This window comes from Zosterops lateralis (genome assembly GCF_965231275.1).
Source record: "Zosterops lateralis genome assembly, chromosome: 2".
Classification (NCBI taxonomy): Eukaryota; Metazoa; Chordata; class Aves; order Passeriformes; family Zosteropidae; genus Zosterops; species Zosterops lateralis.
The window spans coordinates 22,232,108-22,247,330 of NC_139763.1; the positions used below are offsets into that span (position 1 = coordinate 22,232,108).

General features: G+C 35.3%; 1 protein-coding gene across 5 annotated transcripts in view; it reads right to left on the reverse strand.

The window, feature by feature from the left end:
• The window catches only part of STS (steroid sulfatase), a 104,963-nt gene that overhangs the window by 38,639 nt on the left and 51,101 nt on the right, over positions 1-15,223 (reverse strand). For 4 of the 5 annotated variants that reach the window (XM_083855642.1, XM_083855641.1, XM_083855644.1 and 1 more), the window contains one exon: positions 891-1,028. The exons of the other annotated variant lie outside the window; for it this stretch is intronic. In XM_083855642.1, the coding sequence (XP_083711768.1) occupies positions 891-1,028 (138 nt within the window). The remainder of the gene's footprint in view (positions 1-890; positions 1,029-15,223) is intronic. 5 annotated transcript variants of the gene reach the window in all.

Genomic DNA, 15,223 nt, shown 5'->3' on the forward strand with positions numbered 1-15,223 from the left:
CTCCAGTACAAGGTACATGGGGCATACTAGAATGAGTTCAAAGGAAGGTGATGAATGATTAAGCAGCTGGAGCATTCAGTTTATGAGGAGAGGCTGAGAGAGATGCTCATCCTGGAGAAGAAAATGCTTAGTAGGATTTTATGCATCTGTAGGGATTACATGGATTTACCTGAGGACAGAGACAGACTCTTTTCAGTAGGGGGCCACTGACAGGCAAGAGGCAATGGGCAAAAACTAAACCACAGAAAACTCCATTTAAATATATGAAAAAGTTTTTTATGGTGAGTATGACCAAACACTAGAGAAAGTTGCCCAAGGAGGCTCTGAAGTTTCCATCACTGGAGAATTTCATAACTTGGCTGGATAAAATCCTGTGCAACATGCTACAGATGACCCTGCTCTGCAGGGGCTGGAACTGCAGACCTTGGGAGATGCCTTCCAGGCTCAACTACTATGAGATTTTGCGGTTCTATGATACTATATATATTAAAAAAAACCAAAAAAACCCAAAAAAACAACAAACCTACAACAACAACAAAAAACACCTAAGGAAAATTTACTTTGTTATCTCTACAACTAAACGCTTCAGTGGTTGAGTGAATGACTTTCCAAAAATTGCTGGATTTATTTGATCTTGACCCCTGAAATATGAGTGGAAAACAAATTACACATCCTCTATCTAGTGAAAGAATGGAAAGAAATTAATCTCTCATAAAGAGACAAGAAGACTCATTGAATTTCATTAAAAAGAATAAAAAACAAACATTCTTACTTTATTTTGATTAGATCAAAGATTGTGACCTTGGCCACATAGTACATTACAGTTTTGGTGCAAACTCAAGGAGATGCTTTCTTCTTGCATTTTTCAAGAAAAATTAGAGAATATTCACCTTTATATATCCCATTGTATCCTCCATGGACTTCTCCAGTGCTGGAGATTTCTTCAACATGAGCCCCTTGGTCAGATGTAAAGTATACAAGAGTTTTATCGCTCAGATTATGCTTCTCCAGCACATCCAGAATTTGCCCTAGGTGAAAAAAAAAAAAAAAAAAAAAAAAAAAAGGACAACTTTGAGAATTATAGAATCTACTAGGTTGGAAAAGACCTTTGAGATCATCAAGTTCAACCTATGACCCTACCTAACACTTCCTCATGAACTAAACCATGGCACTGAGTGCAACGTCCAGTCTTTTTTTAAACACATCCAAGGATGGTAACTCCACCATCTCCTTGGCTGGACAATTTCACTCTTTCAGTGAAGAATTTTTTTTCTGATACCTAACTTGAACTTACTTTGGCATAGCTTAAGACTGTGTCCTCTTGTTCTGTCAGCTGTTGCCTGGAAAAAGAGACCAACCCTCACCTGACTACGACCACCTTTCAGGAAGTTGTAGAGAGTGATAAGGTCACCTCTGAGTCTCCTTTTCTCCAGGCTAAACAACCCCAGCCCCCTCAGTTTTTCCTCACAGGGCTTGTGTTCCAAGTCCCTCACCAGCCTCATTGCCTCCTATGGACACTGGAGACTTTAAATTACTTTTTCATTAGCTTTGGCACACATAAATATTTTCATCCTTATGCCTTTTTGTGATCACCTTTCACATAAACTCTCAACTCTCAAACATAGCAATTGGCACATGCAGCACACAGTAGGGCACAACCACAAAGGGCTTGGAGCAGTCGGGACTATGACTCAGCTGCTGCAGGGTTTCTTGAAGTACAATATGAGAGGATTTGTGCACATCAGAGAAAAGGGCTAATCCACAGAGAGCAAGTGACTTTTGGAAGCAGTTGCTCTCAATCAAGGAAATCTCTTCGCAAGAAGATTCAAGCCACTGAGGCTATTCAATAATACTGAGGAAAGAGTCTCAGCATGAAGAGTGGATCTCACAGTTTGGGGGTAAAGCCTTGCTGCCTAGCAACCTATAGAGGCAGCATAGCAAAAAAATCTCAGTGTGTTAGAGTAAGAAAAAAACCAAAAAAAGTAAGAGAATGTATGTAGCACCTTTAAAGTATGTGTGGTTTCATTATCAAACCTAATAATTACTCCTTAATATCTCATCATATAGGAAAACATCCACCAAACTCAAAATGTGTGAGGTAATAAACACACCCAGGTGCACATACTAAAAACAAGTATCCACAGGGATATGTTTTGTACCTCTTGGGCACCATGGACTCATGTTTCATTTTCACAAAGGGCTCCTCACGCTACTTTGGCACTGTGGAGGGTCTTGCAGTTATATAAATTACACTAAAACCTATTTAGACTGAATTCTTTAAAGCGTGTTTCTGTATGAATGAGAGTGAAGTTGCTCATTGTAACTTGTTCCAGTAAATTTTATACTGATTAGGAATCTAAAATTATTGGTCCTGGAAAATGACCAAAGCTTAAGAATATAATTCTTTACATCACAATGAACCTGTCGCTTAGGGATCTCAGAACATATAAAGATAATTCTGTCTTCACAACCATTTCATCTTTATTCTTTTACTTAAGCATTCAAGAATGGTCCAATTTGAATGGTAATTTTGATTTGCTAACCTGTCCATTAAGAATCAATTCATCATCTGATGCCCAATTATTTTGTCAAAGAGTATGAGATAAGAACTTTGAAATACAGAATCTTCTACATGATTTTCAGATCACTGTTTCTGTTGCCATGCTCTTTTCCTGGATAAGGAGTAATTAAGTTTCTTTATTGCTACTATTTCTAGTTGACTCTTAATGTTATATAATTCTAAAGTTGTCATTTTAAAAAGGTTGGCTGTCTTAATTTTTCAAATGATTGGGTTATGATTAAAGGAACATCAGCCACTAAATTGAAGTAGATACCTGTTGGTCTTTTTTGTAAAGTAGGAGCAAAGATGAAATGTAAGAGTAGGAGAATTTGTTTATGTAAATTTTGAAGCCTCGTGGGAGTTGAAATTTCCCAACAGAGCTGAGAAAATCTGTTACAAAGGCTGACATTTTAAAGTTGGTGGGTTGAGGAAAAATCATGCAGATCCATCTGACAAGCCATGCGCTTGCTGCATAAGGTGGACTTAGTGCCAGAAAAGAAAGAAGCAATTTCCCATTGGCTTCTGAAATTGTGTGGAGAATGTACTTGCTAAGTGATTCCAATATCTCTTGGAAATGTGTCAATAATGATAAAAAATTAAAGTATAAAGATAAATTAGGAAATTATATGGAGGTATTCATGACCTTCAGAGTTCCCTTTCAACCTGCATCAAGCTGTTATTTTATGATACAACGACAATAATAATAAATAGTATTGTGCAAAGAAATATATGTGCAGTGATGTGCACAACAGTATTTTTTTACATACATCATGTTCCATGATGAAATTGCACTTTCAAATTAATCTTGTATATAAAACAAAATGAAAATAAAATGAGAATGGCACTCAGTATATAACACTGAATGATCTCTGGTAATCAAGGCATTGGGAATCATTCAATAATGGCCACTTTGATTTCCCAATTAATTTGGGAAGATATGTAAAGCAATGAAAATTGTCTCATTATCACAGATAATCAAACTTAAAATTAAAAATTAATATTAAAATTTAATGTAAGATATTATGGCTTTCTTAACAAGGCTGAGTAACTTGACTTGCTCCGAAAACAATTATAGAATTCTGACACTCAAATGCTTCCCATTTTAGAAAAAAAATCCAGCCATATAAAATGCATAGAAATTCTCATCCAAAACTTGTTGAACTCAATGGTAAAATTTCCATTTCCTTCAAAAGGGTTTTTAAAAACAGAATTTTAAAAAGTCTACATTAGGTTTAATTAATGAATACTAAAATGACAATTTATCTTAGCAGCAACATTTTTCAGTACAGATGGACTAATAGTGGTAATTAAAAAAACAGTACTGTCAGAGTATGGCAGTTACAACACACTCACAAGCAAACCTTCCATTTCTATTTTGATATTGAACACCAGCACCTACTAGAATGAAAACTGTAAATAAACAGCAAAGTGTGTGGTACCAGGAGACATGCCTCATTTAAGTGCATTTGAATGGTATGACTCCTGTTAACCCGAGAAATACGTTCACTTACCGGTATTTCTAAATGGTAACCAGAGCAGAAAAATACAAAGAATGCATTGTGGATGTCTGTGGATAGTTACATTTTATATTCAATATTATAAGATTTTTGGAAGCAAATACTATCATGAAGACAAACATTTCCTTTACTTTTTTGCAATGGCAATTATTTTATCTGCCTTGAAAGAGGTGAATCACAGCTACAAAAAGACCTTTCTTACCTGTTGACTAAAAAAGAGAAGGTAGACAAATAATTGAAAACTAAATGCTTTCATATTAGACATCAAGGACAGTAAGATGAATTGCACCCAAAGTGCTAGACATGCAGCTCCATGAGCAACACACTTTAATGAGTGTGGTGAACAGATAAATGATGTCTGCATAAGAGATGATGGCAAAATTGTATTGCTTCACCCATAAAATATGATTGGAAATACATCGTACGTCATGAACTTTTAGAAGAATGGGGCTTCAGCTGGCTTAGTGTCCCCTGTGAGTTCTTTTGCAGGGTTCAGAAAGCAATACAAATTTTAACAGAATTTTTGACTGTCAAGGGTTTATACAGAATATGAAACTGTAGGATGAATAGGTCAAAACATCGGGAAAACCATGGCTTTGTTCAAGCAACTATAGTTTACTATCCCCAGAGTAGGAAATTATCAATAAAAATGGAAAGAGTTTAAATTAAAATACCTTGCTTGAAAGCCACGGTCTGAAAAATTAATTGCTGTACTGATCTATGCGGATGGTACCAGTTACATTTTTTCCTGATTTGAACAGAACATATTTGGAATGACAACATTTCTGAATATCAAAATCAATCTAGCTGACAGAGTTCCATAATTTCTGCAGCTATATAGCAACTAGAGTTTCAGAGCAAGCTACTCCTACCACTGCAATTATAGGAATGTATTCTGCAATGTAGGTGACTAACATTGTAGCACACAAAGGCGTTAAATCATTGGACATTTTTCTTTCATTTACATATTTTTAAGATACAAAACAGATTGAGGACTGTGTTAAGATGTTACTTGTTTTAATTAGTGCATCAGTGTTCCAAAATTTAAACGAAACTTCTTGTGAAATATACTGAGGAATGCTCTCTATATTCTACTCTCTATTCTTGCTTCAAGCTGTGTAAAATTATAAAGAATTGTTTCATTCTGAATGTCAAAATGCCAATTTCAGTGGAGTGATAGCCACATGAAAGTGAGAAGAGCAATTGATTCTGTTCTTTGGAAGGAAACACAGCACCACACTGCTATTCAACTCCTTCAACTCAGGCTGAATGGTATTTCAACTAGCCTTGCTAATGATGATTGTAATTACTGAGTTTTGACTCATGTAAAGCTCCTACTGTATGCATCCACATGAAGAGAGAGGGCTTATAAAAATGACTATTCAATTGTAAACAAGTTACAAACACTGAAAAACAATAGTGTGTTTACAAATGTGTTAGTGATTTGGAAAAGTGTTCAAAGGTTTAGACAAGCAAGCATATGAAAAATGCTTTTTATTCAAAAATTAGTTTAACTATCATTTCAAATCAATAGAAAAGAAATACTATTTGCATTAATTCAAAATCATTTAGAGTATTGCTGAAATTGTGAAATAAAAAGTAGAGGAAACAGAATACCTCTGTGTAATCTAGGCTTTAGAAAAAAAAATAGTCTCTCTACTCATGAAGAAAGCCTTAAAGCAGATTGCCAGATTCAAAGACAAAACATGTGTGAGAATCACAGTTAAGGATCTTTCATGGGAAAAGACAGCTGACAGTAAAGGAAATTCCTGTTAATGTAACACTCTTTTCCAACTCCAGTGAACTTTCACATGCCTCTCTTGTATCCAGAAACTTACAGCAAGCTTGAGACAGTTATTGAACAAATATTCCAATAGATCAGCCTGGGAAAATAAGCCATCACATCACTGCCTAGAAGAGGTAGTTTGATTATTGTTGGGGTTTTATTGTTTTTATTTGCTGTTCAGTATTTGCTAGTGCTGCTCATGTTTGGTTTTGAATAGCATCATTAACCAGAATCACAAACTGTAGTTAGTTCCAGGCATTCACCTCTGTGAGTGGCAAGCCTTTGAATAGATGCATAAAATCCTACAAATTAATGCTACATGCATAAGTATTTGGAAAGCCACATTTCTACCAGAAAATATATTGATAGCTTTCAACTATATACCCATAGGTTTACTACATAGTAAACCTCTTGGGAGCCCCTTTCTGCTACAGCAGTTTAAGGTTTTTCCACAGTTAATCATCTCTTCAGGGCTCAAAGGCTAAGATTTTCACCTTATGAAAACTTAATATTGCAGCTCCTGCATACCATCATTCACAAGCTAACAATCATTTTAATCTCTATGTTGATTTTCTGTGATGAAGAAAAGATACTTCACTCTAATGCACTGATCTGATTACAAAAGCCACTGACTAAAACCTTTGTATTAAAACAAGCTTATAACTAAGATCAAGACATCCCTATTTTAATTTTAGCTTTTGGATATTTCAGGTTATAAATATGCAAATGTTCCTGTGGTATGCTCAGAGCCATCCAGTTTCCCTTTGATAAATATGTAAATCAGTTTGTCTCTGCAGTGGGGAAGTAATTATCACTTTCAGACCCAGTCATTGAGTGCAACACTTGAGGTAAAGATGGAAAATAATAAAACCATTGACAGCAACACAAGAAGTAGCTGCACATATGGTGAACAGTACATACACTCTGCACACAACTTGTTTAACATTCATAGCTATAACACAACCACTGTAGAGTGGAAATCCTGGGACAAAGTATTAGGATATGCTTATGGCACATTATCTAGCCAGTCAACAGGACACATCCACCTAAGAAGACAAGTGATTCTCATAAGGAGGACATTAGCATATGAACCTCAAAAGTAAAAGTGAATACTAGGTAGTACAACTCTGACTAGAACAGAAAATAGATGCATAACTAATTACAAAAGGTATAAGGTTCTTCCTGCAGAAAGAAAGTAGAGTGTACATTCAGTACAAAGCCTCAAATCAGTACTACTACACTACTATTTCCAAAGTTACACCGTGGAAACAATCCATACAAGGAAGTCTTCTCCAAAAGTACACAGCTGGAATCTCAAATGTGCTAAGCTCCCGCTATGATATGTTAGTGGGATACTCAATGTCAACATGCAATTCTGCCAAAAATTTAGCATCTGAAAAGTAGTTCATCTATATTAGTGTTTTAATTTGTAACAGGAATACATACTTATGGTAAATGAAGTCATGGACAATTAACATATTTATGTTTCCATAGCAAAGCCCTCTTAGATTTGATGACCTGAATTTCTTTCAAAGTCTAAATACAAGGATGAATTCTGGGAATGCAACTAAGGCACTCACACTACTGATAGGCATTAAGTCAGGAACCACAGTAGAGCTGTCTGAAGTGGGTTTCTCTTGTCTCTTCTGGTGTGCTGATGGTCTTTTTCCAGCTCAGAAGACAGTTCAGATCTGCCACTGTTGGCAGCTTTAAACATGGTAGGATTGATGAATCCTCCACTGAAAGTCTAGTGCAAGCACAATCCAGCTCCAGCTATGCACATTGTAGATACCTTGACGGAGGGATTTACATACAACGTACACAAAGCAAAAAGTATAGATTTTCATATGCAGATCACCTAACAGGAGAACTTGTCTCCAAAAATTCTGAAAACATGAAGTAAGGTAAGGCAATTGCCCCAGATATAACTACCTACCACTAGAAATCAGATAAAAAGTTCTTAGGTCCTGATAGTCTGTAGAACACCAAACACTTGATTCCCCTAGACACGGAGTGGGACAAGTAAAACTGTGGAAGTGCTCAGAAAAGAGCAGTCTTTTAAACAGAAAAGAAGGCAACTTTGGTGTGGAGTCAGCTAAGCTATCAGTGTGAACTTGCTTTTCATTTGGATTTGGATTGGCATGAAGCTGTAAACTTGCAATTCACTTGTGACTGTTTATACAGTTTTATAAGTATAATATGTCTTTCAGACCCTCAGGATAAATTTTCAGCATAGTGAACAGCAGATTAGGTACACACACTGCTTAGCAGCTTTGAATAAATCAACCAAATTTTACCTTATGCATAAGGTTTTTCCTAAAGATGAGTGCCGCATCTCTTATTTTTCTTATTCATATAGGTTCAAATTATTTTTTAAACATGAAAGTTGGAATGATACTTTAGGTATGTATAAATACATGTGCATAATAAAGCACAGAGTTAAGATATCTGAAGACCTGCAAGTATAGCAGCAATAGAGACAATGCAGGATGGAAAAGTTTCCTGTACTGCAGCACTAATGATGGATCATTACAGGCCAAAAAGAATAACTAATCAGTGGCTATTTCCTTATTAGTATTTAAATTAGCTAATAAAGGCATTGCTTGAAATTTACTTTTAGACCTTACATCTGTTGAACATAAGTCTGTATTTCTAATGTAAATCTTGATTTTTAGCCTGCTTAAAATGCTGAAATATGAGAGATGGTCATGCAATTTTAGGAGGGTCCATTGCATTTGCATTTTGCATGACAGCTGTGATAATTTTTTGGGTAAATTTGCATCTTCATTCTGCACATATCTAAGATGCCATTTCACACACACAACTAAGATGAATAATGAAAAAGACATTGTTCACTTCCCACTTTGAGGTCTCCCATGTTTTTTTCCAAATTATGAAAGGCATTTCTTTAGGTGTTACCTTGGCAAAAAATAGTGACAACTGAGGGATACTATTCAATTTTGAATTAGACTGTCAGGTGAATTTAAGGCTTCAGGTATTTACATATAATCCAATATATGCCAATTGAGATTGATTACATAAATGGGGAGTGACAAAGGAAATTCTTTTCTGTATCTTTAAAGCTTTAAACATTTAAACAAAGCTTACAACATTAATTTCAGACTCAGTTTTAAACTGAAAATGTATTTAGTCCTAGAGCCAGATGCATAATGACAACATTTTACCTGACTAATGTATGAAGAGTTATGAAGAATTTAAAGCAGGGAGAAAAAATTAACCCCCTATTTTAATCCTCTGCACTTTTCTAAAAACCTCAAAGTATTTGCCAGCTGTTTATTTAATTTTTATAACTTTTATTAAGTAAAATTCAAACTGTGAAAAATTGGATGACATTAGAGCATACGTATTTATTGTTTTTCAGCAGCCAAATTTTTTAATCTTTGCTGAATTTGGAAGGAGATTTTAAACACTTGCTATAAATTACGTGCCATATAGTTAAGAGGAGTTTTATCATGACTGAATTATATTCATCATGACATCTCAATAAATTTAATTTCCTGGTTTTCTGATTAGAATTGTGCAAATCTAATCTAACGTGAAAATAGGTGTACATTAATTCACCTCCAATACAGCTTTTTTTCTCCTTGAAATGAGGATAATCGTGAACACTTGTTAATTCACCTACCTCTCTAAATTTGTGTCCAAGTGCTACTAGACACTCAAAGCCTACTGTGAAATCACCATCTCCAAAATATGTTATCTGATAATGAATTTCTGTATAGACACTGTTACTACCAATAAGAAAGCAAACCTGACTATGAAAATGCCTCAAAGGACTTTTCCACTAGTGATGTAGACTCTGTTCTGTCTTCTCTAGATGATATTCAGAATTCAGGAAAAAAAAAAAACAAAAACAAAAACAAACCACAAACAAATACATTGAGAGCTATAATTGATGATCTGGTGCTTTTTTCCTCTGGTATGTGTGTTAAACATGACAGATATATGCTCACTTAAATTCCAGAGGATCCTTTCTGAAGATGATAGATTACTAGGCCATGAAGATTACTCACTATCTCATGAAATGGCACTTTGATTCCTTAATTTGTCTAAGTGCTCTTGAAAAAATATTCACAGCCTATTCAAAAAGAGTTTTTGTTGACATTTCAGAGTAGTATTCAGTAGCACAGCAGATGCCTATGAAGAAGAAAAAGCAAACCTGCCTTTTTCTGGTCTGAGGCCTGGAAAGAGAAATACGCCATTGTTGTTTTAAATTGGTTTGGAAATACTTGAGAACTCTACTTAGGGCACAATGTGTTTGATGCCCCTAAGACATGGTGGAGTCATGAGATCAGAGAGGGCCCTGAGATCATTAGGCTCACTTTTTTGCTTTTCTCTAATTTTCACTCATATAATAATAAAACAATAAAATGAAGGGTTTTACATGTGAAATTACTAATTAATCTGTGTTTTAAAAGATTTGACATTATGAATTCTATGTGTCATTTTCATTGTAATGTGAAGTTACATAAATAGACCAATATATTTTCCTGTGTGAAGGCAAGGCAAAATTCTGAAAGGGCTCTGCCTTACATATAAGGATCACAGTGAAATTTTTTTTTTAGGATAAATCTGAAGACTAAATGTGAGATGAGAAAGGATCATTCACAAAAACACCAGAGACCAGCTGAAATATTTACATAGATAACACAGAAACAAATTAGTCTAACAGTAATTAGACACTATTTGGGGAAGAGAGGAATTACTGCCAAGGTAAACTCTCCAAAGAACAGATGGCAAATAACCACTTGAAGGCCCCAAGCATCATATTTCTTACTTATGGGAATAGCACTATTCCTATGGATACACAGGCAGGTAGAATTAGTTCCTCCCTATTAATGTATGTTTTTATGAACTAATAATTTCTGAACTTAAAAATCAAAGTTAAAAATTTATATATAAAAGGATGTCTTTGAACAGGAGATGTTTGGAATCTTCACATTTCACATTAATAGCTCTGTAATACACTGGTGTTTCAGTATCACATGCAGAGAGAAGTTAGTACAATCCAGCAAATAGAATTCTGCTCTAGAAGGCACTAGAAAAGTATGGCTGGCTGTACACAGGAAATAACTCTATCATTATCAAGAGAGTATTTGCATACATTTCCTGATAATATATTTAACATACCAGATCCTCCTATTTAAAATATTATTTCTACTATTTTACCGTGAATTCCTAAAGTTTATATATAACAAGGGAAGTAATTAAATGTCTCATCAAAAATCAGTGTACATTCTGAGAGGTAAATATGAAATTATTGTCTAGTATTTTTTGCAAAGAAAGTCCTCAAAACTCTCTTTAACAAGGCCATCTATTTTTTCATGAGTAGCACCTGGGGGTTATTGCACAAGAAGACTGGCAAACTGCAGCAGAATCACACAAAAGTTGGACTGAAAAATTTGGGATATGGAGGTTGACTACCCCAGCTCTAAATAGGCAAGAATATTTAAGATGTGTCCTGTAGAAAGGTTTTAGGATTTTTTTATTATTATTTTTTAAGGAAATTGCCAATTTTGTGCCTTATTTAAAAAGTGGTGGTTAAAAAGCCGTCATAGCAGCACTTTGCTCATTACATCCTGCTAAGATGTTTGAACCTTGTTCCATAGGATATGCTGGTTACATTATGTCTCACTCTGTCCTGATGTTGGTTTGGAAGGGGCCTTCAAAAATTATCTACTCCAACCTCCCTTGCCTTAGGAAGGGACATCTGTCACTAGACCAGGTTACTCAAAATCTGCCTTTGAACACTCTCAATGATGTAGCTAGCATTCACAGCTTTTCTGGACAACCTGTTCCAGTGTCTTACCACCCTCGTTGTCCAATATTTCTTCCCAATGTCCAATCTAAATCTACCCTTTTGCTGTTTAAAACTTTTGTTGTTTGTCTTATCACTACAAGTATTGATATCAAGTCTTTCTCCAGTCTTTCCTATAATTTATTTTCCTTTATATATTCTACCTAGAGCCTTCTCTTCTCCAGGCTCTTTCTCAGGCCAGATCTCTCAGTCTGTTATGATAGGAGAGGTGCTCCAGCCCTCTGCTCATCCTCACCAACCTCCTCTAGGCCAGCCTTGAGAGGCCCCCATCTCTCCTATGCTGAGGACCCCAGAGCTGTATGCAGCACTCCAGGTGGGATCTACCAAGTGCAGAGTAGTGGGGCAGATTCAACACCACTGCCCTACTGGCCATGCTGCTTTAGATGCAAAAATAGGACATGGTTGGCTTTCTGGGTTGTAAATTCACACTGCTGGCTCATGTCCAGTCTGCAAATGGAAAGGATAAATTATATGTGTTTGACTTATAAACAAGTAAATAAAAAAATATTCATTTATTACTTCCTTAATGTCTGCTTTGTGATTTTGTGATGTCAAAATCAACTGAACTCTGGATTAGAAGCACTTTTCCGCCTTTTACGCAGTGATATACTATACATAGAAAAACTATACATTGGCTATACTTTTCACACTAGTTCAACTAGTATCTTCCTTGACTCTACTAGAAATAATGAGGCATCCTGAAGTATTAATTTCTTTTGAATATCTGGCATTCAGTTATATTTGGATTCACAGGAAGAAAAAGTTTATGCTGCTTTCCTGGGCTAAGCCATTCTTTTCTTTAAGATTAAAATACAGTTACATTTGTATAATTTCTTGTTTCCTGCTTTGTTATTAAATGCTATTCTAAATAAGAAATGAAAGTAAGCTTGATTTCTAGCCCATAACTATCTCAACCACTGAGATACAAGAGCCTAAAGAGCCAAAATCCTTTACCCTCACAATAGTGAAAGGGCAACAGTACTATAAAACCATATAAACCAAAGGACCTAAGTTAATCAATTACTTAATTATCAGCAAAATTAGTGTTGCATTATAGACAAATCCATCCAGTAGTTTGCTAAAAGGGCACTTGCTGACAAAGGAAGATTTTTGTCCTCTTTTCCTTCTCCTTCTTTCTATTTTCTCTGGAAGCTGGTTAGAAAAAAAGGAGGTAAAGGAGAGAAGGATGCTCTGCCTCCCCTCTCGTGGAATCACAAGGCTGCAAGATCCACTAAAGCTGTGGAATATAACTTCATGCTGGTCTAAGGCAAGAATTTGATTATCATGGAGTCTTTTTTTGCTCATCCCAAGTAAGCAACTCAGCCCTTAGGGGTCAGGTGTTCCTTTGGATATCGAGCTTACTACTGTAATACAAAATCAGTTTGGTGTTCTCAGGGTTACTGAAATGCGCTTTTCATAAGGAAATGTTATAAAGAAAGTTTCATGGGTAGGAAGAGAGAATGATTTAGAAATAGAAGTGTGTATACAAAGTCAAAAGAAAGCAAAAACAAAAAGAAAGCATTCGAACTAGTAAAACCTGAGTACACTGTGAAATACACAACCTCTGCCCCACAAATATCAATATTAAAAAAGAATGATAGGAAAAAGAAATAAAGATTCAGTTTCAGTTTTTCTTAAACAGCATCCTAAATTGAAAAAGAAATGCCTGTTTTTACAATCAAGTGGTGAGGGAAAAAGCTGCAGAGCAAAATTACCACTTTACCAGCCTGCCTTTCACTAGTTACTGCATCATTACTCTATTGCTTCCCCTAGCCCTAAAAAATTCATTATTTATCTCATTATCTTATTTCTTTATTATACAGAAAGCAATAAAAAGGTTTCTTTAATGTAATATAAATAACTGTTTTTTAGAAAAATAATGATCTTTAATAGTATTAGAACCCTGCCTATTATATTGTTTGGTTGTTTTAGCAGTCAAATGTACCATCGAAAAATTACCAGCCAGACTCAATAAAAAGGTGGTTCTACAAACCTCATCAATAAGAGCTTACTACCACCTGCAATTTGAGCCTTGTGATTCAGCAGTATGAAATTCAGCATGGAAATTCACCAATAGGAATCAGTCTGTTGAGGAACAATACAGAATTGATATTGTCATAAGCTTTATTGTATGATTAATGCTTTCACTCAGAATTAGCTCACCTTTTTTTAAGCAGCACAGTTGTAAAACAATTAACATACGTTTCTAAAGAAGCATGAAAAAGCTTCATGTCTCTCTCCAAATAACATAATAGATTATTTTAAAACAATCTCTAGTATTCTCAGTATCATCACTGAAACTGAAATGCACATGATCAGTTTTATGGTTTTTTTTTTTTTTTTATACAGCTAATTGATAAGCAGTCAGCTATGAAAAAAATGGTAGAAGGCTGGAAGATATTCCCTGAGTCATCACAGAAACTGTTCATATCATTATAGTTCATATATTGGAAAATATATTTAATTATCCTTAAAAAATACCACTTAATCACCAGGACCAGAAGAAAACCTGAGTTTCTGAGTCCAGGTACACATTCTAACCATTTTCAGCGTCCAACATGGATCCAGATTGTGAAAAAAAATTACTTATCTTTCCCCCTTCCCAAATCCCATGCCAGCAGAGTTGAAGTCCTAATGCTTTACTATAGATCCACATCTGGATTAGTGGATAACTAGCAACAAAGTTACATCTCAGTAGGTAAAACTGAACATCATCTCTGTGTCTCAGTTTGCCTTCTGGGAAACAGATTAATGAGATTCCCCTATCTTACAAAGGCTTTGTGAAAATGCTTATTTGCAAATCTGTTATACAATGTAGTAAAGTACTGACACAGAAAAGATGAGAGATGTCAAAGAATCTCTTCTTGAATATCTTCAAAACAGAACTTCAATAGCATGTGTTAAATAAAACATGAGAATTCATATTTAACAATGAGGAATACACCTACTGTTGAGAAGCTGCTCATTAAGAAGGTACTCTTGTGATGAGGAGATAGGATTCCAATGGGAAAAGAAATGGCATGTAAGCATATGTTAAAACGCTGTACCACAAGACATAAGCATAGAAAGAATGATTTTTCCTATCTTTGAGTACTTGACTTAATAGTCTTACAATATTCATTTGTGCCTTCTGCATGTTCATATGCATTTATGGGCTGTATCAGCTATGTTAAGGCACTGGGTAATCCACTGCAAAACTATCTGCAGGTACAAGGAAGAGACATGGATGAGAAGGTTTAAACACACATTTTCAGTTTCTCTGTTCCTTAGTTTCATGTTTAGGCATCTTTCACAGACATGCAACTACTACCAGCAACATCCTTCTCCTACTAGCACGGTCCCATTCTTTATAAAGCCATGATTACAAGCTCTGTTAATACCTACATAAAAAAATGCTTTCAGTGTCCAACTATTGAAGAAAAAGGATGGCAAAATTCATGTTCCTAATTCGGGGCTGAAGGTTAAATGTTGACAACAGTAACGCTTCTGCCAAAGCAAGTAACGTCCTGATCCCTCGATCA